This window comes from Dissoconium aciculare (assembly GCF_010015565.1).
Source record: "Dissoconium aciculare CBS 342.82 unplaced genomic scaffold K489scaffold_2, whole genome shotgun sequence".
NCBI classification, from domain to species: domain Eukaryota; kingdom Fungi; phylum Ascomycota; class Dothideomycetes; order Mycosphaerellales; family Dissoconiaceae; genus Dissoconium; species Dissoconium aciculare.
In genome coordinates this window covers 2,359,285-2,380,394 of record NW_022984952.1, presented here as the reverse complement: position 1 = coordinate 2,380,394, position 21,110 = coordinate 2,359,285, and the positions used below count along the sequence as shown (strand labels likewise).

Below are 21,110 nucleotides of genomic sequence, written 5' to 3'. Positions count from 1 at the left end.
ACTACGGTGATGGCGGTTGTTCGATGAGTAATGCAGGAGCTCGTTGGAGGAGCTTGCAGCACACCGTCACATATTTAAGCGTTTGAAATTGATCTCAGTGTCACGCAAGGAGATGGCTACTGGAATGCTGATGATAAAACTACAAGAATTCTGCTTTCAAGCAAAGAATATCCGCGTCTGGAAAAGCAATATCGTAAGTCACGCTGAAGTTCATTGTTATTATCAACATCAAATATCTAAGGTGACCTTTTTGAACCGCAAGCCGTGAGAGGTTTCATTATCACATTATCTTAGAGTATTAATCATTAGGCTCGTTATACGCAGACCGTCCAAGATCGTTTCCGGTATCGACATCGTCGCTCATAAATTACGTAGGATACACTCAGTAAGGGGGCTTGTTCACAGCCTGGATGAAAGTCGGAACACAGCTGCTATCAGTACCTTTCCAGAAGAGCTGTCGCGCACATGTCAGCGGAGATCCACCTTGAACAAAACCTGCAGGCAGGAGAACGATCTCGAACTTACCACGCTCTGACTCAGCACATCCGTGCAGATCGTCCAGCCCTCGGCCGATCCGTCCGCCGTCAGGAGATAGCCGTCCTTCAGCGCCAGAGTACCCTTGACCTCAGGCTGAGGGTTGAGACCAAGCTGGACTCCAGGCTCGACCCGAGAGCTGTTGTACAATGTGATGCCCTCGCCGAGGGCGTAGTTGGAGGTCAATGTCTGGAGGACGCCATCGGTGAGGTTGAACGTAGGGAGCGAGAGATAGCCCGGTTCGATTGTTCGGAGGTAGTATGTACGCTGGTGGAAGGGGTCGAACAGTGACGTTGCGCTCACATTGGCCAGTGTCGATGCGTTGTTGTTCTGTGGTCGCTGGGAGGAGGTAGTTGTCACCAGGAAGAAGTTCTTGGGCGTCTTTGCGTATGATGGAGCAGCTTCGGTGACGGGCAAGGCGCTGGTCAAGGTCGAAGCGGCCAGGATAAGGGAGCAGATGTGGGTGAAAGACAACATCGTCGCTTGCTTAGGAAGGTTACGTCGCGGAGGATGGGTGCTGGAGATGGTCGGAGTGGCAAGGTTCGAGGTAAGGTTGCTGCAATGGAGCTTGTGAATTCAAAGGTGGTAGATGATTGAAAGAGTCTGGTAGGATGAGGGCGAGACCGATACTTATACCCACACCGATGAGTGTAAGCTGTGGATTATTATAGACTCGTTGAAGGTGTAAAAATATCGAAGTGTGTGCAACCGAAAGAGGTGGTGGCTGTACAGGCAAGTGCCCAAGTGGATTGGCAGTCTATGATGTTACCTGAACAACAGGTGATGTAGTATGAGTAATAATAGCGGAGCAGAGCAGAGCACAGCACAGCAGCAGATGATCGCCGTGCCGCGCAATGTGCTCAGCACCATCAATCGATGCACATTCGGTCATCCTTTCGGACGGGCCACTCTGAGGCTGCTGATGACCGACCACCACGGGCGGGCGGCGTTGGTTCTGTCCAGCGCGCTGATCCTCCGTCGATCGTGGTCGTCCGTCTAGGGCATGCGTAGGCGATCTAGTACAAACATGGATAACATCGCCTATCAGGTGCCTTGATTACACCCAGTAGAAGGAAGAAGAGCCCTGAAGTGGACCGAAATGCCATGATCCGACACCGAGTGAGATTTTGTTTAGCTCCAAGACATGTCTCCACCGATCGGCTCTCACGGATCATGGCGTTGACAGAGAATCCTTCCAAGATTCCGTATAACAGTACATCTGGACAGCGACGAGTAGGGCAGAATCTTGCGCCCGAAATACATGCTGTACACCTCACGACGACAATTGTACCGTGCTGTCCTTTCCATATATCCTTGTGCCACGGCACGCATGGCAAGCTCAACAGGTTTCCGCATTGCGTGCGACCAATCCTTCTATACCTAGGTAATAACACGCCAGCCGGAACGTCGGATCTAATCGCAGAAATGCCTCAACACTCTGACCAGTCGTACTGTTCATCTCGGCATCTGGGAATAGGCAGTCTCGAAATAGACTTGTGGCACTCTGGCCCCCACGATGACACAACATCACCACGGAGACATACGCGGTCAGGGCGAAGCCATTGGCAATTGCATGCGCGGCGTACACTGCAGGCTCGCTTATATCCGATGTCGTGCAGCAAACCCCGCCAATAGTCCGTACATCATTAGTATTTGTTATATAGGCATGGCGATAAGTGGTCGTTCATCCCGTTACTCGCGAATGGGTTACAGTGTCACTGGAAAGCCCTCCTGAGGTGCGACGGTGGCGTGTCTCCAGAACGACTGCGTTCGGACACAGCATCGGTAATCCGCAAAGAGACTACGACGCTGCGGTCACCACAGCCTGCGTCACCTGCTGATCCTTTGTTCTATCCTTCCTCAGTTCCTCGTCCAAGATCATGCCTCTCCGACCTCCTCGGCGATCAACAGTGTAGACGTGGTCGGGTTCATGGAGTCCTCTCCCAGGCCATGCCCACATGCGCTGCAACTCTCTGCCCAAGTCATCACCGTGGTCATTTTCGCCATCTTGAGCGCCAGAGAATTTACGAGACAAAACCTGTACCACTCGCTCTCCCAAGATGGGCAGGAATTTGTACCCATGGCCGCTGCCCCCGGTCGCCAGGAACAGAGAAGGATATGCTGGGTGATACGTGACCAGAAAATCTCCGTTTTCGGTGTCTGTGTACCAGCACACTCGGCTGTACGTCCATGGACGCGTCGCCAGATCCGGAATACAGTCAGCGAGGAATGCTCGACAGGCGGCAAGTCCCTCCGCAGGGACTTCGAGGTCGGCATTGTCGCGCTTGGTACGTGGTAAGCTCACGGTCATGGGAGGAGCATCTGGATCTTCCGGGTGTGGGATTGAAGTCGGGTTGGCGTAGCCATAGCTAAACCATAGACGTTCGTTAGTTTGGCCATGCTCAAAGACAACGCTGAGCACCGCAGATTGTTGTGGCAATGCGAGACGTACCCATGCCTTGCTACTTTCAACACACCGTTCCGTGGTGGTATGATGAACATGCCGGTCCGATAGCAGATGAAGACCGGATTTTGTGCCAATCGTGCTTCCTCTTCCGGTGTGATATTTACATACGCCAGCACCTGTCCAGTAGAGCTCGCGATTCCACGAAGATCAACGAACTTGGGCGTCCATGCTCCCAACGCTAGAATGGTAGCATCTGCTGTGATGCGCTCCCCGGACTCGAGCTCAACACCACGAACGTCCGTTCGTGTACCATCGAAAAGTAGACGCCGCACTTGAGCGCCTGTGCGGACATCCACTCGTTCCGTGCCGAGCACCTTCTGCCACAGATAACACATACCTTCCTCAGCATGCGCCCAGCCTGAAGTCCAATTGACATAGCCTTTGGTACCAACCAAGCCTCCTGTGGTGCCCATCACCTTTCGCGCAGCGGCCTCGCCCGCAAATGGTGTCGCTTGGCCGCCTTGGTCGCGCGGACCAACCTTCAATCCGAGATCTTCGATGACATTTTTCAACGTCTTTTCGGCGTACAGGCGGGCTTTCTCCGCAACATCCGCATCGAAGCCTTCACGGCTGGCTACCTTGAGATCTTGATCATCGTCATCGCCGCTGAAGATGGCAAGTCCGGACTCCGTGTAACGGCCATCAGCGCCCCATTCACCTCGCCACCGCTCCTGGGCCTGGCCTGCGAGACGCGCGTAAGCTGAAATGGGGTAGTCTGCTCGTACGATCCGACTTGAGTCGATGCTTGACCCATCAGGGGCCGGGAACTCTGCTGCGCGTTCCAGCAGCGTGATCTTGGTATTCGCGTAACGAGCGTCTTGCGTCAGCGCCCATGCTGTGCTGAGACCGAAGACGCCCGCGCCGAGGATAAGAACAGAGGAAGGGAAGTTGGTGCGGTCTTCGGAAGAAGTCGCAGCAGATGACATGTTGGATTGACAACGGAGATCGCCTGCCGTGAATAATGGCCGAGTGGAGGAGCAACCAGACAGAGACGGTGGCCTCTAGGCAAACTATCTATCACTTTCGGGACGTCGATAAAACAAAAGAAACGTATCAACTTAGCTTGTCAGACCTCTGTCCAATACAATTACTACATAGCCTGAATAGAGACTGATGGAAAATCATGCAGGATGATAGGGCGCGAACATGTTCATTGGGTGGTGCAGAGTGGAGCTGTCCTTGAGCTGAAGTGGAGAAGTGTACTGCACAATTGAACGCTGGCTTGTGCAGCCAGACGCCGGGCGGGCGGCAGGTGGCTTTCAAGTGCATGCTGACTGTTCAAGCGTGAACTGCACTGCTCCTCCCTCCCACGAATCACAGGATATTGATACATACAACATTATCGAGCTATAAAAAGTACAGCTCTTTGTCTCTGCGACCGATGCAGTCCTTGGCTCGTTCTGCCCGCCATGTAGCCTCTCGAAATCCGGCTGGCGCCACAATTTTCAACCTCAATGCCTCGACACAAATTTCGTCCTCGGCGCGATGGAGCTCCAGGTCTCAAGTATCACCACAGAGGCGCGCCAAATTCCAGGCGCTTCCAGCGTTCTTCGCTTGGACCGTAGCTGGTGGAATAGCTTTTTATTCCGCTCAGCTCCTTGTCGCCGCGCGGCAGCCCTGCGCCAACCCCAACATCTCCGACCTGGCTCAACAGACCGATGTCTCTACGAGATACGATGACACAGCCGACAAGTTCGATTCCGAGGTTGGGTTTTCGGAATGGCTGATGGGAATCTTAAAGATCCGAAAGGAACTCGCGCAGCAATGCAAGGGTCACGTACTAGAAGTCAGTTGTGGAACTGGTCGAAATTTGGGATACTTCGATGTGTACACCAAAGGCCAAGTCGATAGCTTGACATTTGTCGATCTGAGTGCTCCGATGATTGACATCTGCAAGAAGAAGTGGGTGGCTCTGTACGCCGGAAAAGAAGCATTGCTCAAGCCTGGCCTGGTCGTCCGCTTTCTCCCTGCCACGGCTCTCGATCGACTACCACTCGCCCCGACTGCGGAAGGACCGAAGAAATATGATACCATCTTCCAGACTATGGGTCTCTGCAGCACACCTGATCCAGGACAGCTCATTGCGAATATGGTCGAGCATCTAGACACGTCAAACCCAGACGCGAGAATTATTCTGCTCGAGCACGGACGGAGCTACAGGCAGTGGCTCAACAACATTCTGGACGGAAGTGCGCAGAAGCATGCAGAGCTTCATGGATGTTGGTACAATCGCGAAATCGGAGCTCTTGTCTCCGAGGCGGCTGAGCGATGCGGTCTCGTCCTTGTCCGCGAGAGACGGTATCATCTTGGTACCACTTGGGTAGTTGAGCTCAAACCCGCCAAAGTCACGAAACCAGCGCCCCCGATGGCTCAGACTGGGGATCAGCAATCTCAGCCTAAGAAGACTCTTTATCAAAGGAGCAAGGAGTTTATTAGCAAGCCATTCAGCGGGATTGCGCTGAAGCTATAAGTGTGCAGAACAATCTTCGTAACAAGCCCTCACATTCCACCCGCGGACGTTGAGCAAAACATTGAATCTGATTGTATCTGGTTTGAAAATCTCGTTGCGCGCACTTTGGCGGAGATAAATGGGCGACAGCGGTAAGTTACACTCGTCCCCCGGCACGGCAATGATTGCCAATCACACCTACATGATGATTCACCAATCCAAAATATGTTTCAAGACGGGGCGGAGAGGCTTCGGCCTTAGTGAATGAGAAGATTACGACTGAACACATAGATTTCTACGAGATGTTACGTTCGAGCTGTTTGCTCCTGATCAAACGCTGACTGGTATCGAGCAGGCGGAGGGAGAAACGGAAGTCGCGCGAGTCCACGGAACAACGGACGTTGAGTGAACATATGGAGCAACGAACGTCGAGCGAGTCCACAGAGCGACCAACGCCGAATGAATCTATGAAGCGACCGCCAACGACTGTTCCGACATGTTTTGTCAGAGAAAAGCCATGGTGGGAACAACAAAGACTGTCCAAGGCAGATCGCCAGTGGCAGGATCGGCCCAGCGGATCAATGAAAAATCATTGGGCGATAACCAACATTCGGGGCCCGATCAGATCGGACGGGTCATCCCGAATGCTTACTTATACGAGCAACTAATATTCTACTGTTTCTATCCTGGATAATATACTACATTCTCACCCTTCGGACTAATGTGCTTCTCCCACCTGCCAGGCAAGTATCTGTACTTCAACAGCCTCGAAATGAATTGCTGAAGCTTAAATCACGTGGCGTCGCGTCAAGGAGGAGACGCGCGCCTCGTGTTGGACCCTGCGCCAAGCGTCCAGCTGGCCGCTCGCATGTGCAATTACCGTCCATACATAGTCGACCGCATGTTGAGAAGCACAATTCAATGATTGCAACCCGCATCTCCAACTGACGTCGCTCCTTGTCCGCGCTGGTATAATTGAACCTCCAACTCCCGTTTCCATTCAACAAATTATTTGTCACGATCTCATCATGGCGAACACAAAGAACAAGTATTCCGTTCTCCTACCCACCTACAATGAGCGTCGCAACCTGCCGATCATCATCTGGCTCTTACAGCGGATGTTCACCGAGCAGTCAGTATTTCCCTCAAGGGAAATGTAATCCTGCGCCAATCTGACTCTATGCGCAATAGAAAACTCGACTGGGAAGTCCTCATCGTAGACGACGGCTCCCCCGACGGAACCCAAGACGTCGCAAAGCAACTCATCAAAGCCTACGGCGCCAACCACATCAAACTGCACACGCGCACGGGCAAGCTCGGCCTCGGCACGGCGTACGTCCACGGCCTGCAGTTCGCGACCGGCAACTTCGTCATCATCATGGACGCCGACTTCTCGCACCACCCGAAATTCCTGCCCATCATGATCGCCAAGCAAAAGGAGGCCAACTACGACATCGTCACGGGCACGCGGTATGCCGGGGACGGGGGCGTGTTCGGATGGGATCTGAAGCGGAAATTGGTCAGTCGCGGGGCCAACTTGGTCGCGGACACCATCCTCCAGCCGGGCGTGAGCGATTTGACGGGCAGTTTCCGCTTGTACAAGAAGTCGGTGCTGCAGCAGGTCATCGAGAAGACGGAGAGCAAGGGATATTCCTTCCAGATGGAGATGATGGTCCGGGCGAAGGCCATGGGTTTCAAGGTGGCGGAGGTACCCATCAGCTTCGTCGATCGGGTGTACGGTGAGAGCAAATTGGGCGGCGAGGAGATCGTGGAGTACCTCAAGGGTGTTGGACGTCTGTGGCTTAAAGTCTAGATAGTCAATGTTGAGCAACGATGAATCGCGGATCTGTCCGGCGTCTCAAGAGGTCTCTAGATGCAATGTTCTGGCTGTGTCCACTGGGAGATCAGGGGTTCGCGAGCTACATCCGCCTGCTCAGCGCGCCTGCTCAGCGCACTTGGATGGACCGTTAGATCATGCGATGGACGTAAACCCAGTTCCTCTGCAGGGGCGTGGAGAGTTCTCAAATCTCAGAAAGCAGAGATGCCCGCCGTGGTGTGAAATTCCGCGCACGAGCTGGGCAAATAATGGTCACTCGCGGAAATAGACCAAGACAGAGTCGCGGACAAGACAAGATGGAGATATAATTTTCAGGGCCCATCAAAAAGACTTGAATTTCCTTGTCCAAGTGAATGCTGATTCCCGAAGTTAACTAAATACCGAGCGCCATTCCAACGCACGACACAATGATGTGAGTGAGAGAAGATCTTTGCGAGCGAGGGAGAAAAAAATGCCGCTTCTCATCGTCCCGGCGTCGTTCCCAGCCCCCGAAACCCATACAAGTACAACTTCATATCGTCAGACCTCTTCCTCCATACGGTTAGCGGAGGGTCATCATCGGAGGCAGACGCCTAGTGCTGGCCCTGGCTGTAGTTCTGGCCCCAGCCGCCGCGCGCATTTCCACCGCCGTAGCCTTGACCGTAGGTCTGGTTGAAGCCTCCGGCGCCGTAGCCGCCGTAGCCGCCTTGGCTTTGCTGTCCGCCGTATCCAGTCTGGCCGCTCTGCTGCGCGCCTAGTCCACCCAGGTATTGGCCCTGCGCAGTGAAGCCCTGGTAGCCACCGAAGCTGCCAGCATTGTGTTGGCTTTGTTGCGGGGGAGCGGTGCCAGACTGCTGTGATCCGACTGCGGAGCCTGGTCGCTGCGCCGGGCCCGTCTTGCTGCCTGCGTCAGTGCCGAACGGCTTGAGAGCGTCGGTGGACTCCGGCTGAGCGCCACCTCCTATTCCCTGCTGCTGGCTGTTGTAGCCTTGGGATCCGAAGCCGGAAGAAGACCTCTGAAAGGCATCATTCATGCCACTGAAGCCCTGAGCGCTAGATCCTCGGTTGTAATCGTCCAGCAGTGCCGACGAGCCACTCGCGGCGCGGGTCGCCGACTGGTTTTGGCCAAATGGCGCGCCAGGTGCGGGCGAGGATGACTCATAACCATGACTGCCAGAATAAGGGTTGCCAGCATAACCCTTGTTGCTTTGAGATCCGTAGGAGCCATAAGCTGGCTGGTACGTGAACTGGTTCTGGTATGCTTGAGGATACGGGCTGTTGTAGTATTGGTGACCATACGGGAAGCCGCTGCCAGCACCCGCATAAGCACCCTGTTGACCCTGCTGCTGCTGCTGCTGCTGCTGTTGCTGTTGCTGTTGCTGTTGTTGTTGTTGCTGCATCGAATGTTGCGATTGCTGATGCTGTTGTCCGCCGACCGGCGGGTTTGGAGTGTTGTTTCCGGAGCCAGGTGCGTGTGTTTCTCCGAATCTCGATTGGGCCTATCAATCGAACAAATTAGTACACTATATCTGAACTCGATGTGGTAATTGTGATCTCAAACGTACCTGGACTTGTGTCTGGCCCCCGAAAGCAGAGTCGCCTTGCGCAGATCCGAATCCGCTGGCAGAACGCTGCTGTCCAATGGCCGACGGATCCTGTTGGTTCTGGCTGCTCTGGCTTCGGGTGTCCTGGGGAGCGTAGGAGCCACCGTAGCCGCCGTAGGGGCTGTAAAGGCGTTGTTGCTCATTCGTGTAGTATCCAGGATAGTCGTTGGGGCCAGTCGAAAGGCCGCTGAGCGATGACTGTTGCTGCTGTTGAGCGTGCGGTTGATGCTGGGAGTGCGCTCCGTACTGGTCGTAATGGTTTTGTGTTTGGTGTCCAAAAGGATCGTAGTGCTGCTTTTGTTGTGACTGGGCGGACAGATCTGGCTGCAGCCCTGGTTGGCCATAACGACCGTATTGGCCGTACTGGTTGGCTTGTTGTTCCTGGGAAGGGATCTGGCCCAGAGAGGGATCTTGGATCTGTTGCTGGTTCTGAGCAGATGCAGGAGGCAGACCGGGGGCTTGTTTAGGAGTCGGCACAGCCGGAGCAGCGCTGGGAACGACCTCGGGCTGATCAGACGCTTGCCGAGGCGCGGGTGGCAGCGACGTGCGTGGTTGTGAAGGGGGGGAACTCTGGGGTGCCTGACGTGTTTCAGGCTCCTCTCGCTCTTCATCGACATCCATTCCTTGCTCGCCATTCAGGCCCATGCTGCCGAACTGAACGGCAGCTCGGTCAACTGCACTGTGACCTGGCATGACAACAGCCTCTTGCTGTTCCTTGAGGCGACGCTGGAAGCTTGCGGTTCTGCCCCCGGTTCCGGCAAGACGGTTCGCGCTAGTAGCATATCCACCGAGCGCAGGTCGACCGATCGGTGCTTGAGGCAAAGGTGTGAGATTGCGTGGATCCAGAGAACCAGTAGTGCTCGCTGCAGTGAATGTTGCTGGAGGCACAGAGTCATCGGGCAGATGCTCCACATTGGCTTCAGTCAAAGGAACCGTGGATGGGGCCAGATCAGCAGCATCCCCTTCGGACGTCTCTGGGCGTTCTGCCGGAGTGTCGACAGAATCACTGGGCGCTACTTGCACCTCGGGGACTGCCGTCGATGCAATTTGAGCAGCCTCGTCTTCTGGAGTACTGGCCTCAGCTTGCGAGGGCACGACTGGAGGCTCAGCTGCGGCCGGTTGCGGGACAGGGGCCTTCTTTGGTAACGCCGCAGGTACTGGTTTAGGTTGAGCAAACATACTTGCCCAGCTTTTCTTCGCTCCACTGTCCAGAGCTGCCCCGTTCTTTGAACTATCCGCGCCAGCTGAAGCACCAACACCAGCATTGGATTCAGGAGCTCGAGGCGCATCGGTGTCTGCAGAGTTCGTGGTTGCCTGTGCAGGCAGTCCGGCCGAGCCGTCAACTGCGTCGGTGGTCGCAGAGCTATCCAAGGCTGAAGGGTCTGCCGCAAGTGCAGGAGCATCGGTATTGTCCTTAGCGGTTCCATTGGTGGTCGCGTGACCTCCTCTTCCACCACGGTGACCACCTCTGCCGCGCTCAGTGCCACGAGCACGCCCGCCTCGTGTGCCTTCCAAACCGCCTCGCCCGCGAGCGCGGCTACCGGAGCCGGCTTTGTCAGTAAAGCTTGCGGGAGTGACATCCTCTTTGGCCTTGGAACGAGCTCGATCCTTGGGTTTCTTGACCTCGGAGAATTGAGAAACGGTACCCTGGGTGATTTTGTCCACAGTTGCCGGTATATCGCCATCAGCCTCTTCCAGAGCGAAAACAAGATCAGTGTCGGTCCAGTCTGGGAACATGTCTTTCAGCAAGCCCAATTCGCTCTGGTATTTCTTCTTCATCTCGCCAAGTTCGCCTTGGTCCTCAAATGACTCCTCCACGGGCTCTGTCGCATGTCCGTTAGCATGTGAGCGACCGCCTCGCGGTCCACCACGACCGTAGCTGCCTCTGCCTCCCCGGGTGGAGCTACGGCCTCGTGTAGGCCTGGATTCGATTTCCGACATTGTGTGGGATGTGAATATGATGTACCGGGACTGAGCCGGTTGGTCGAAGTGGTTGAATATGCACGAAAGAGTGCAATATCAACAAAGAGGTGACAAGCGAGTTCGATGTGGGTGAGACAACGGGAACGGGTCTGGATTGGTGAAGAGGACAAAAGCTGCAACAACGGGTGCCGGGTTGAGCACCAGATTTCGAAGCTGCGACCAATACGCCGCGCGGAGAGCGTGAATACACGTGATGAATTGGCGAGGTCTGCAATCCTCTCGGGACAACAGGACAGCGAACAGCTGAGAAAAACGGTGACGGAAGATGTATGGTAGATGATGGAGGAGCAAGGTTGGAAAATGGACGATGATCTAAGCCGCAGTGTGTAGCAATAGAATCACGCCTACTGTGCAGTCCAATACGGTACCAAGCAGCAGGACCACTTTCCCAATATGCGCAGGTGCTATACAATCATAATAATACAGCGCTGGATTCAGAGAGGTGACACACTGTTTTAAGTGGACAGGTGAATTTGTTGGCCTGAGGCCTGATGACAATGGATGAGACACCTCGCCTGCAGGGAGCCACAGTGCAGGAATATGGAATGTGCTGTGCAGAACACCTGGGCAATCAGGCAAAGCTCTACGGGATACAATCCAGCACAGCACAGCACAGCACAGTACAGTACAGTACAACACAGTACAGCACAGTACAGCATGTGAGTATGTACAAACCGAGAGGCGCAGCAAAGCACAGGCACAAACAATTCCTCATCGCTCATCGCTCCAATACTGCATCATCACACCTGCAGTAGTAAGCAGTGCTCCCTATAGCGCCAAGGCGGGAGGGTCATCACGTGCATCGCGTCTCGACCTTGACGTCGAATGTCGTTGTCGTTGTCGGCGTCACCAGCCCCGAGCATTCACCGATAGATGTACAGCTCCCTATGCAACGTTATGCGTTCTTGGTGCAGAGTTCGACATTGATACTTCGCCAGGACAGTCGAAGTGAGGTAGACCATATCACTTTGTCTGTTGGACATCCCGCTTTTGTCACCAGCTCTTCTGGTGACGCAGTAGCCCGAAGCTGCCGGATATCCGCAAATCGATCAACGCAATGCGAGTAACCGCCATCGCTCAGGGGATCAACAAATGGCTAGATTCGCTCCATCGCCAGGTGCCGCTGACCGGGCGAGAGTCACAACGTCTGCTCAATGCTCTGACAAATTCCTTTCGCAAGCAGCTTGACGAAGCACATCCTACCAAGGCACAGGATGATGCCGTCTCGGTCTCGAAGCCAACGTCAAGCAAACTTCTCGCAAGAGTGCAGTCCGCAGAGCGACCGGCGAAGTCGCCAAACGAGGCTGTTCATACTACTTCGGCAGTCGAAAGTGCAGATCGCCACCTCGCTTCTGTACTCACGAGTCCGTTGATGATGGGCCCTGCATCCATCGTCGCAAAACCATCACCACGCAAAGCGTCGCCGACTAAGCTTTCGCCAGCAAAGGTCAAGCAGACAGCTAAAGACGAACTCGTACCGATTCGTAAAATCTTCGCAACTAAATCTACATTAATGCCTTTGTCCAATCAACCCACGCCAACATCAACGAAATCAACTGACATCGCTCGATCTCCACCAGGAACGAAACCATTACAGAGCTCGTCGAGTTCCCTCGACGAGGATGTTCTGATACCCGCCGTCAAAGCTTCCAAAGCCTCAGGAGATCAGCAGCCTCGCCATCCTGCGCATTCACAAGAGGACAACCTCGCACAGCCTAAACTCAATCATCAAAAGATCTCGTCGATGCCGCATCGCGTTAAGGTCTCGTCGAGGCCAGTCAACGATGATGATGACGACGACGAGGCCCACAGCGATCGGCCTTTGTGGTATCCTCTGGCAAGGGCAGCACCATGAGACCCACAAAGCTCGATCTGATCTACACAATAATCAGATGAACGTCTGAAAGCATAGAGCATGATATGGCCACAACGCCTACCCGTTATCCATGAGTCCGAGAGTTTGAGGACATGCTGAGGTGTACATTGTATCGGCACAATGACCTCTAGCGCACCAAAGCCAAAGATGATGTATGCGCATCGCACGAGTTGGACAGAGTACGCAGCTGGACGCTTTGTCAGGCGGCAAGCGGCCCCCGTATATGATGCAAAGCCAAATGCTCATCGAAACAAGCGCCGTCTTCATGCCTCGGTATCATCTTACTGATATGACGAACCCACTATCGGTGCGGCACAATTCATAACACACATGTGAAAGGAGCAAAGGAGTAGCGCGTTGACCACAGCATCGCCACAGCACAGACAGGCCTGTTCTGGCTCCTTTTGATCACGAGATGCTGGGAAGTTCTTAATCAAACCGGTCATGACATCGTGCAAGTGCTTTGAACAAACGCCGCCCGCAACAAACATGTGATGCGAGTAATACTAACTGAAGAACTGTGCGTCGCGGCATTCTCGGGGCGCTCCTCCATCGTTTGAGACACATCCTCCCGCAGTCCACCCTACACTTTGGCGCGCCTTCGACTTCTGTCCCTCAGCCAATTGCACTTGTTCGCAATCTTAGGCAGCTCTGGGCATTCCGCCATAAAGACTCTCGAATGTCCTCGCGCCGCTGGCTTCGGTTTAAGAGGACCGGCTTGGAACTGCGTCGAATATCTTGCGCAGGCTTCCCTCTTTTGTGCCATTCAACAAGCGATCAGATGCTTGGAGAATAGCAGCAGGTCCGCATATTTAATTGTACATACGTCCGATTTGTTATTTGATTGGTGTTCAAGACATAGAACACTGCAAAGATTCCCGCTTCATGTTGGCATAACCCTATCGCTCATGACCACCTGGGCAGGAGTGAATGAGAGCTATCATAGTAGCAGGAAATTTGTAATGATGATAGATAAACTAACAGGCAATTGACTACCATTAATCAGTCGTGGGATGTGTCATGCTTCCCGACATTTTGACTGTAGCATTCGATACGATGTTGTGCGACTCTCATTACTCATGCTGTGACAAACAATTGAAGATATGCCGCTTCCTCTCATGCCACTCGACTCAATAACGACAAATTTGCTACCAAGCCATTTTTCGGAGACCTGCAAGCAAAATATTGGCATAGTCTTCGTGTACATACGGAGCAATTCGACAAGATACATGCAGTGTATATGGAAAACGAAGATCTATCATAATGGCATCCTCCACATTGCCGAGGGTTGTGCGCTTCTCATGAAGCCCAGCCACACCATCGCGAAAACAGCCGTCTAGCTTACAACGTCACAGTTGATTTCGACACAGTCGCAGATGATGCAAAAATAACAACGCACGACCGGGGACATGGGCGACCCTTCGCAGACTGCGACGAATGTCGCGAAGTCCGCACAGTCGGCCTGGGAAGTCGGCGCACAATTATATGGGTTATATCGCGATACGAACACCAGCATCGTGAGTTTGAGTAGTCTTGCGACGGAGACCATGCAGTTAGGAAACACCTGCGACGAGTTGGATAGGCAAATCAGGAAGTTGTTAGGCAGAGATCTTGGATCCAGAGACATCAAGCTCTTCAGTATTGTCGAAAGACAGCGCACCGAATGCGACCAATATTTAAATGAGTTGGGCGGCGCCGTCCGAAACATGCGTCCGGAGATCACCAGTGCGATGAGTAGAGTCGTGAGTAATTTCTCCATATATCAAATGCTCAACGGGCAGACCCTCTGATATTGTGGAACAGCTCCATCAGGTCCAGCTTACGATGAGCGAAGAAGAAATCGAGCAGGCTCGATATCAAATCCAAGGTCACATCGCAAAACTACAAATTAGCGCCCAGCTTATCAACCTTGAAGTGACATATATTTTACCGAAACTAGCCAACCAAGATCTACTTGACCAAATGGAGAGGGTCCAAACTTCGATTCGCGAGCAAGGGAAGAATCTTGACGGCGCACTTGTGAAATGCGCGCAAGATTATCTCTCCTCGGGTTCGACGCTGTACGAGGCAAGCGTCGCGAGTGGGCCATCAAGGCGGTTTGACAGCGCCAATGGAAGCGCACCGCAAATCGTGGACTGGATCAGCACCATGAATGGCTTGCGATTGGACGACAATGGCCCACTGTCACCAGACACCGCTTACCCTGAGACGGCCCGCAATCAATCTGCCATCGTGGATGATGTAGCTCCGACTTCGTCTAGAGATGTTGTCTCGACAGATGAAGCACATCCGGAATACCGCGAAGATGTAAGCGAAGCGGATTCAGAGTTTGAAGACGAGCTCGCGGTGGACTCTGCGGCCGCTGCGTTAGAAAGTGGCAATGCCGCATTCGAGCGTAACGATTTTGAAGAAGCCGATGCGCTGTTACAAGAAGCCTTGACCCTGATACATGCGCTTCCACGACGACTTCGCGATACTTACAACTTGTTCGATATCCAGTGCAAGCTTGCAGTGTCGGCATTCTATCTCTACGACACAACCACAGCAGAAGTATCACTCACAGCGGTAGTTGAGCAACAGCCGAGTGCTCCCCATGACGTACGTGTCTTATGCACTGCAAGTCACCTCCTTGCCCAGGTATACGTCCGAAATCGCAAGCTAGACCAGGCACGGACAACCTGTGAGAACACTTACCGTAGCCGGCGGAGAACGTTTGGGAAGGATCACGAGTCATGCCATGAATCTCTTGCACTGCTCGCGCGCATCTGCGATTTGCAGAAGAACAATTCCCGCGCCAAGGTATATTTGTCGATGATTCCGCTTCAGTCGCAGGAACGACTACGGCGAGGCTTCGAGACTCTCGACGCTGAATCGCAAAGCCGTTCGCTTTCTACGGGTTCGGTTGACACGGTATCTACCATCCGAAGTCTGAACCGCGACAGTGGGACTGTGCCTGCGCCAGTCGTAGTGGTGACTTCCCCTGCTGCCAGTATTAACAAGACGAAATTCACGGACGGCGGAATTGTTTTGCAATGTCGACGGGCTTGTGATCTGGCTTGGTCGAAGAACGGCCGTTACTTGGCGTGTGCAGATCGTGTCTCCAAGGAAATCAAAATCGTTGGCTCCACTAGCGAAACTCCCAAGGGCACTATCAGAGTCACTGGGCTGAAAAGTATATATTCGCTCGCTCTGAGTCCCAGCGGCACATATCTCGCGATCGGCTACGAGGACGCAAGTATCGAGCTCTGGCACACCGAATCGAGCGTTTTGCGAAAGCGATTAGCCGGCCGAGTCGTGCGGCATCACAAGGAGGCAGTCGGATCGATTGAGTTCTCGCCGAATGGAGAGGTGTTGGTTTCGATGTGCAAGGGAGGGAGAATATTGTTCTTCGACACCAGTGCCAATCAATTGAAGCAATTTGTCGTGGACGCGGACTGCTGTGGCACGGAGGGGACTATCGCATTCTCTCCTGATGGATCGCTCGTCGCCATCACAACCGCCAAGGGCGCCAACATCTACGACACCTCATCGGGTGTTTTACAACGTACAATAACCTCGCATATCGCCGGCGCTCGAGGTTTGGGTGGATCCCATTCACTTGTCGGCTTGTCCTTCTCCCCAGATGGATCATCGATCGCACTTGGAAGCGGAACAAACGAGATCGGAATCTACAAAATCGACGGGTCCGGAGACTACTTCGCGCTGGAAATCTCAGGCGTCAAGCGGCCGGATCTTTGCTTCCTGAAATTTGCTCACACCCCTAACGGTCACCTCATCGCCGCTCAACTGCCGCCTTATTTCGAGGAGAAACCTTGGATCTGCGACGCCGCGAGCGGGAGGTTCGAGACAATCGACCCTCCGTACCCCTACGGGCCGAGCAACGTTGCATTGTCGTGGAATGGAGCTTTCCTTGCATTATCTGCTGATAACGGGGACGTGAAGGTTTTGGATTTGAGCAAACGACTTGTGCTTGGCAAATGAATTACAGCCATGGACCTCCAGTCACCGACTCGATGATCTCAATCTTCACGAATCATACGCCGTTGATATGCCATGACCGAACTTCCACCAAGAGCCCTTCCGGAATTGTCTGCCATACATGACGCCGACCAGACTGGCGAGAAATGAAAATCGAACGACTACCACTATTGCAAACTTATGGAACCCCGGCCCCTACTTCCATCGAGGCGATAGAAAAATGCCTTCAATCTGACTACCGGTAATGGGGATCCCGCAAACCTTCTCTCATATGCGCTGAAGGAGGGGGCTTGATCTCGAAGCGGAGCAATACAGAAAGCCGCTCACGGGATGTGACTCGCAATAATGCGCTTCGGTAGCCATAGCAGCATATGAAGTGCATGGCCGCCCGTTGTGCAACATTCATTCCTCGTCCCTATGGATACCGGTGAGCAGGCCATGTCGATTCCGACCCGCCTCGCGAGCAAATGTCACGTCGCCCCGGTGTGACGGTGGTATCTCTCCCGCTCTCCACTCCCAAGGAAACAAAAGAAACAAGAGAAAAAGCTTGAATGACACCTTGGCAGCAAAACCCACATGATTGGCCTCATAGGACAAGCTCACGCGCGCGCAATGACAAAGTCTCCCGGGCCATTTCGCGCGCACGTCGTACGCATTCACCGACTGGTCAAGCACGACTCCGCAGTCAAGTATCTCGGCCTTTCTGGTCTATCCTTTTACCATCCGGGAAGTATCGTCTGTGTCGGGAGATGCGGAGAAGGCTTATCAAGAGCTGTGTCACATGGTACCGTGACGTTTCTACAGCGACTTGTGATGGCGAGGAGTAGTCGTGGTACGGAAGGATATATTGGAAAGCACGACGATGATGATGACAGCGATAATGTCGTGTGATCCTCGTACCATGTGAAACGACGCATGCACACACGAGAAAAGCTTGAATACATCGAGAAGAGTTACACCAATGGCATGCGTGCTTCTAGACCGCGACCCTATTCGCTTGCAATCATCGAGAGACGTCGTGCGCTCACCTACATCACAATTTACGTATCCCTTCTATCTCCACATCTCTCTGCTTGTGCACATACACCCGATGACAAGCAAGAACGTACCCACGACGCTCGGTAATCCGCGACGGCGACGATGTTCTCTTCCTGTGACTGGGCGGTACGGCATGAGAGAGCAAAAGATGCCATGCGCATCTCTGTGTACACCTCCCCCGACGATAACACTCTGGAGGAACCGAGTCCGAGGCTTTCCGAGAGAGATATTGATACATCCTGGGAGGGATTTGGAGATCGTTGTGTGATCTGAGTGGACCTTGCTACAGCGTTTGAAAGTACTGCTTAGACGAAAATGCCCACTCGTGTCCTCACCGAGTTTCTCATTCCGCATAACCCGTTCATCTCGCAGTTGGAGGGGACCTTTCGTTGTTCGAAACCCTGACCGGGGCTCGCGAGAATGACGAGCATGCTATGATTCCACAGGGTTGGGGGAAAGCCAACTTACGCGGGGACACTGCTCAGATGAGTAGATCGTTTCAAGACATTTTTGGGGGCCATCTCCGCCCCCGTCTGTGTGCCCGTGAATCCGAGTCGCGGAGGAGGAAAGGAGATACCAACATCCCACGCTTTCGATGTGAATGATGATCATCGATGAGATGGGGTAATGTATCAGAAATGGAAGGAACTAGTAGCCCGTACAGTACTAGGGACTTGTATACCATGCTGTGTGATCAGTGGTTCATGTCGGTCTGGGATCGATGACGGTCGACCGAACAACTGAAGGTGTAAGACATGGAGAGATTGTGAGAACTTCACCATAAGAAAAGCATTACCCATTCCATATTCAGGCGATGTGGGTTCACGTTCACTCTGCTTTCAGGTTCGGCCTTTCGCCTCGTAAGGGGGAGCCTCACAGGAAAATAAATGCTCGGTGGGAATGCGTCACTTGTCATCCAACAAACCGTCTGAGCGTCTGGGAAGAGAGACCATGGATGTCATCACGATCGGCATAAGCGGCACAGCAACGACTTATCATCAGGCAGGACGTTGATGATCTCTGCGACGTCCAGGGTCCTCGTCGTCCTCCTGCTTACTTCCCATCAACTACTGCCGGCAATCAACAGTCCGTGCGGCGCTCTCAGAGATAACAAGAAGGGGTACAGTACTGTAACATGCGACAATCCCATCGGAGACGGATGGTCTGGCCACAACACACAAAGTGGGCTAGAACGACGGGGAGAAGGATCGGGCGCACGGATAGCACGTTTGTGCTTTTCGGCATTTTCTGTTCGAACCTCGGAGGGCGAGCAAGCCCCCTCGTACGAATTTGCCGTGGCTTGTGGAAATGTGCCGGAAGAGAGAGAGAAAGAGAGAGAGCGTATAAGGTCTCGTCCCAGGCAGCACGTGGGCCGGCTCAATGGCTTGGGATGAATGTTCCTGATTTGGGGGCCTCCCATGCCCGGACACAAGTGATGGCTCGATCGATAGTTGGAGGTTGGGTCTCCTCTCGTCAGGCATGTTGTTTGGGAAGATCACTGCTTGCTCCGCAATCCGAATGCGAGAGACGGAATGCACATCGCTGACGCTTGTTCTCGTAATGCAGCCCTCCTCGAGAAGAAGAAGGGATTTCATCCTCGCGAAAGGACGTCGCGCGGCGAAGATTGACTCGACCGGATCGTTGTCTGCCGACGCTCCCCCCGTCCGCTTGCTCCATTTGCCAACCGCCGGTCCGCTGCTGTGCCCTTGCCGCGAAACCTTCGACGGATGGTCCCGTGAGAAGTTGGTCGTCGGGCAGGGAAGTTCGAGGACAAGCGTGAAAAAGCGTGACAAGCAAGCAGATGTTGGCACCACTGCCAACGGAAACATCTGGACCATCCAGACTGCGACCGGCCACGTGCGTGAATCGGGGTGAACAAGGCGACAAGCCACCTGAGAGCGATCAACGCATGAGCGGAGGTGTCACTTGGTGCGTCGGGCTCGGGACATGGCGCTCGGGAGGCGCCTCTCGTGTCAGCAAGCGAGCGTGCCAAGCCGGGAGCGGTGTAGGATAAGAAACTTGGTGGTCAACCAGGCCGACCGCATCCCTCGAAACGTGATCAATGCGAAAACCTGCAGCTTGGCAAAAAGTATCATCCATGAAGTAGGATCACGACGGGCGATGTTGGAAGTGTGAGTTGGGAGATTCCGCAGCAATTAGAGAGCCAGAGGACACGAGACGGGAGGGAATCTGTTGCCAAAAATAGTGCGAAAGGATAGGATTGGTGGCGATCATCTGTGATCAACCCTACACGATAGCAGTACTGTAGACCTGCTGAATCTTAAGCAGTCAGCTAACATCAGATTCTGTAGTGAGATTCTAGCCAACGTTATCAAAGGACAGGCGCACTCACTCCTGCGTTGGTGATCGGTGTGAGAGAGAGGGAGGGAAGGATTGCTCTAGAGATTATGCTTTGAACCGGGAAGGACTTCCCCCAATGATAGTTAAGAAGCCGAAGAGAGCACATGCATGGATTGCTGGCCTGGTCTGGCCCCCGTCACAGCTGTGTGTCATCATCAATATATGCCTGCTCCGGTGGGCTGCAGGGCTGTATGGATCGCAGAATGATACATGGACGGCATGGCACAGTATGATGACTAAATGATACGACGATGATATGTCATTTTCCATGGGCAAAGGACACAAAGAGACAAGAAATCCTCTTCACACGTGACGCTACCCATGCCGGCGCGAAGAAAACTTCACCAGCAGCTCAAGCGAAGACATTCGAGGATGTAGGGCCAATATACTACCACCACCACTACTACTCCTTGCTACCCATGATCGGGGCTTTCCGGTGATTTCCACTATTCGAGATTGCAGAGGATCTGTTTCCCTGCCCTATGGTCAAGCATACCCTGCCCTTCGTGTTTTCCACCATCTCTCACTCTCACCACCACGCGGGAACGGCAGAGAAGCACGGAGGATTAAAACTGCCAGATTGCCGGGGTACGCCCTGCAATAAAAGGTCGCGCGAAAGACGTTGCTTGGCATTACGTGGAATTGGAAAGCGGGAGTCCCGACACGATTGGCATGTGTCAGTTCGAAATCTACCAGATGCATTGACATGCACATGCACCAGCCGCGTCGATATCACGATGGTGGTGGAGGAAGGAGATCGGCGCGAGGCTGAGACGTCGGTGTGTGGGCCTTGCATGTCCGTCCGTTCGATGTCGAATGTCGATTACATACGTGCAGTACTGCAGCACAGTACCATTTCCTCCAGGCGATGATCAGCCGAAGTCTGGAACGTGTCCTCGGCGCTGCATTGCTTGTATGCAGAGCGCACAGTACCTATACCTAAGATATGTATGTCTACGCCGCCGCATGATGTCTGAGGATGTCGCCTGGATAAGATAGCCGCC

At 53.6% G+C, this 21,110-nt stretch overlaps 7 protein-coding genes across 7 annotated transcripts; 4 read left to right on the top strand and 3 right to left on the bottom strand.

The window, feature by feature from the left end:
* Nucleotides 1-316: 316 nt before the first annotated feature.
* On the bottom strand, nucleotides 317-1,300 carry K489DRAFT_398958 (uncharacterized protein). The gene is made up of 2 exons (XM_033606946.1): nucleotides 526-1,300; nucleotides 317-454 (listed from the first exon to the last, which is right to left on the bottom strand). Exons 1-2 carry the CDS (start codon nucleotides 1,009-1,011, stop codon nucleotides 383-385), a joined length of 558 nt encoding a protein of 185 aa, XP_033463746.1. The 5' UTR covers nucleotides 1,012-1,300; the 3' UTR covers nucleotides 317-382.
* Nucleotides 1,301-2,743: 1,443 nt separating this feature from the next.
* Nucleotides 2,744-4,166, bottom strand: K489DRAFT_377150 (FAD/NAD(P)-binding domain-containing protein). Its single transcript, XM_033604095.1, has one exon. The coding sequence runs from the start codon at nucleotides 3,925-3,927 to the stop codon at nucleotides 2,842-2,844; it is 1,086 nt and encodes a 361-aa protein (XP_033463745.1). The 5' UTR covers nucleotides 3,928-4,166; the 3' UTR covers nucleotides 2,744-2,841.
* Nucleotides 4,167-4,308: 142 nt separating this feature from the next.
* K489DRAFT_377149 (S-adenosyl-L-methionine-dependent methyltransferase) lies at nucleotides 4,309-5,931 on the top strand. The gene has a single exon (XM_033604094.1). The coding sequence runs from the start codon at nucleotides 4,383-4,385 to the stop codon at nucleotides 5,469-5,471; it is 1,089 nt and encodes a 362-aa protein (XP_033463744.1). The 5' UTR covers nucleotides 4,309-4,382; the 3' UTR covers nucleotides 5,472-5,931.
* A 520-nt stretch (nucleotides 5,932-6,451) lies between these two features.
* On the top strand, nucleotides 6,452-7,753 carry K489DRAFT_377147 (glycosyltransferase family 2 protein). Its single transcript, XM_033604093.1, has 2 exons — nucleotides 6,452-6,582; nucleotides 6,642-7,753. Exons 1-2 carry the CDS (start codon nucleotides 6,569-6,571, stop codon nucleotides 7,261-7,263), a joined length of 636 nt encoding a protein of 211 aa, XP_033463743.1. The 5' UTR covers nucleotides 6,452-6,568; the 3' UTR covers nucleotides 7,264-7,753.
* A 106-nt stretch (nucleotides 7,754-7,859) lies between these two features.
* K489DRAFT_407413 (uncharacterized protein) lies at nucleotides 7,860-10,811 on the bottom strand (the record flags this gene model as incomplete). The annotated part of the gene is made up of 2 exons (XM_033607364.1): nucleotides 7,860-8,765; nucleotides 8,832-10,811. 2 exons carry the CDS (start codon nucleotides 10,809-10,811, stop codon nucleotides 7,860-7,862), a joined length of 2,886 nt encoding a protein of 961 aa, XP_033463742.1.
* Nucleotides 10,812-11,350: 539 nt separating this feature from the next.
* Nucleotides 11,351-12,708, top strand: K489DRAFT_367893 (uncharacterized protein; the record flags this gene model as incomplete). Its single annotated transcript, XM_033602899.1, has 3 exons — nucleotides 11,351-11,512; nucleotides 11,707-11,801; nucleotides 11,874-12,708. The coding sequence occupies 3 exons, from the start codon at nucleotides 11,351-11,353 to the stop codon at nucleotides 12,706-12,708; spliced, it is 1,092 nt and encodes a 363-aa protein (XP_033463741.1).
* A 1,341-nt stretch (nucleotides 12,709-14,049) lies between these two features.
* K489DRAFT_123152 (YVTN repeat-like/Quino protein amine dehydrogenase) lies at nucleotides 14,050-17,189 on the top strand. The gene is made up of 2 exons (XM_033598984.1): nucleotides 14,050-14,471; nucleotides 14,533-17,189. Exons 1-2 carry the CDS (start codon nucleotides 14,139-14,141, stop codon nucleotides 16,708-16,710), a joined length of 2,511 nt encoding a protein of 836 aa, XP_033463740.1. The 5' UTR covers nucleotides 14,050-14,138; the 3' UTR covers nucleotides 16,711-17,189.
* Nucleotides 17,190-21,110: the final 3,921 nt, after the last annotated feature.

Excerpts from the sequence above, each read along its gene's own strand:
- K489DRAFT_398958 (XM_033606946.1), bottom strand. The coding sequence starts at position 1,011 with ATGTTGTCTTTCACCCACATCTGCTCCCTTATCCTGGCCGCTTCGACC. Across the intron at positions 455-525 it reads ATGTGCTGAGTCAGAGCGTG|CTCTTCTGGAAAGGTACTGA; the intron begins GTAAGTTCGAGA and ends TGTGCGCGACAG.
- K489DRAFT_377150 (XM_033604095.1), bottom strand. The coding sequence starts at position 3,927 with ATGTCATCTGCTGCGACTTCTTCCGAAGACCGCACCAACTTCCCTTCC.
- K489DRAFT_377149 (XM_033604094.1), top strand. The coding sequence starts at position 4,383 with ATGCAGTCCTTGGCTCGTTCTGCCCGCCATGTAGCCTCTCGAAATCCG.
- K489DRAFT_123152 (XM_033598984.1), top strand. The coding sequence starts at position 14,139 with ATGGGCGACCCTTCGCAGACTGCGACGAATGTCGCGAAGTCCGCACAG. Across the intron at positions 14,472-14,532 it reads CCAGTGCGATGAGTAGAGTC|CTCCATCAGGTCCAGCTTAC; the intron begins GTGAGTAATTTC and ends ATTGTGGAACAG.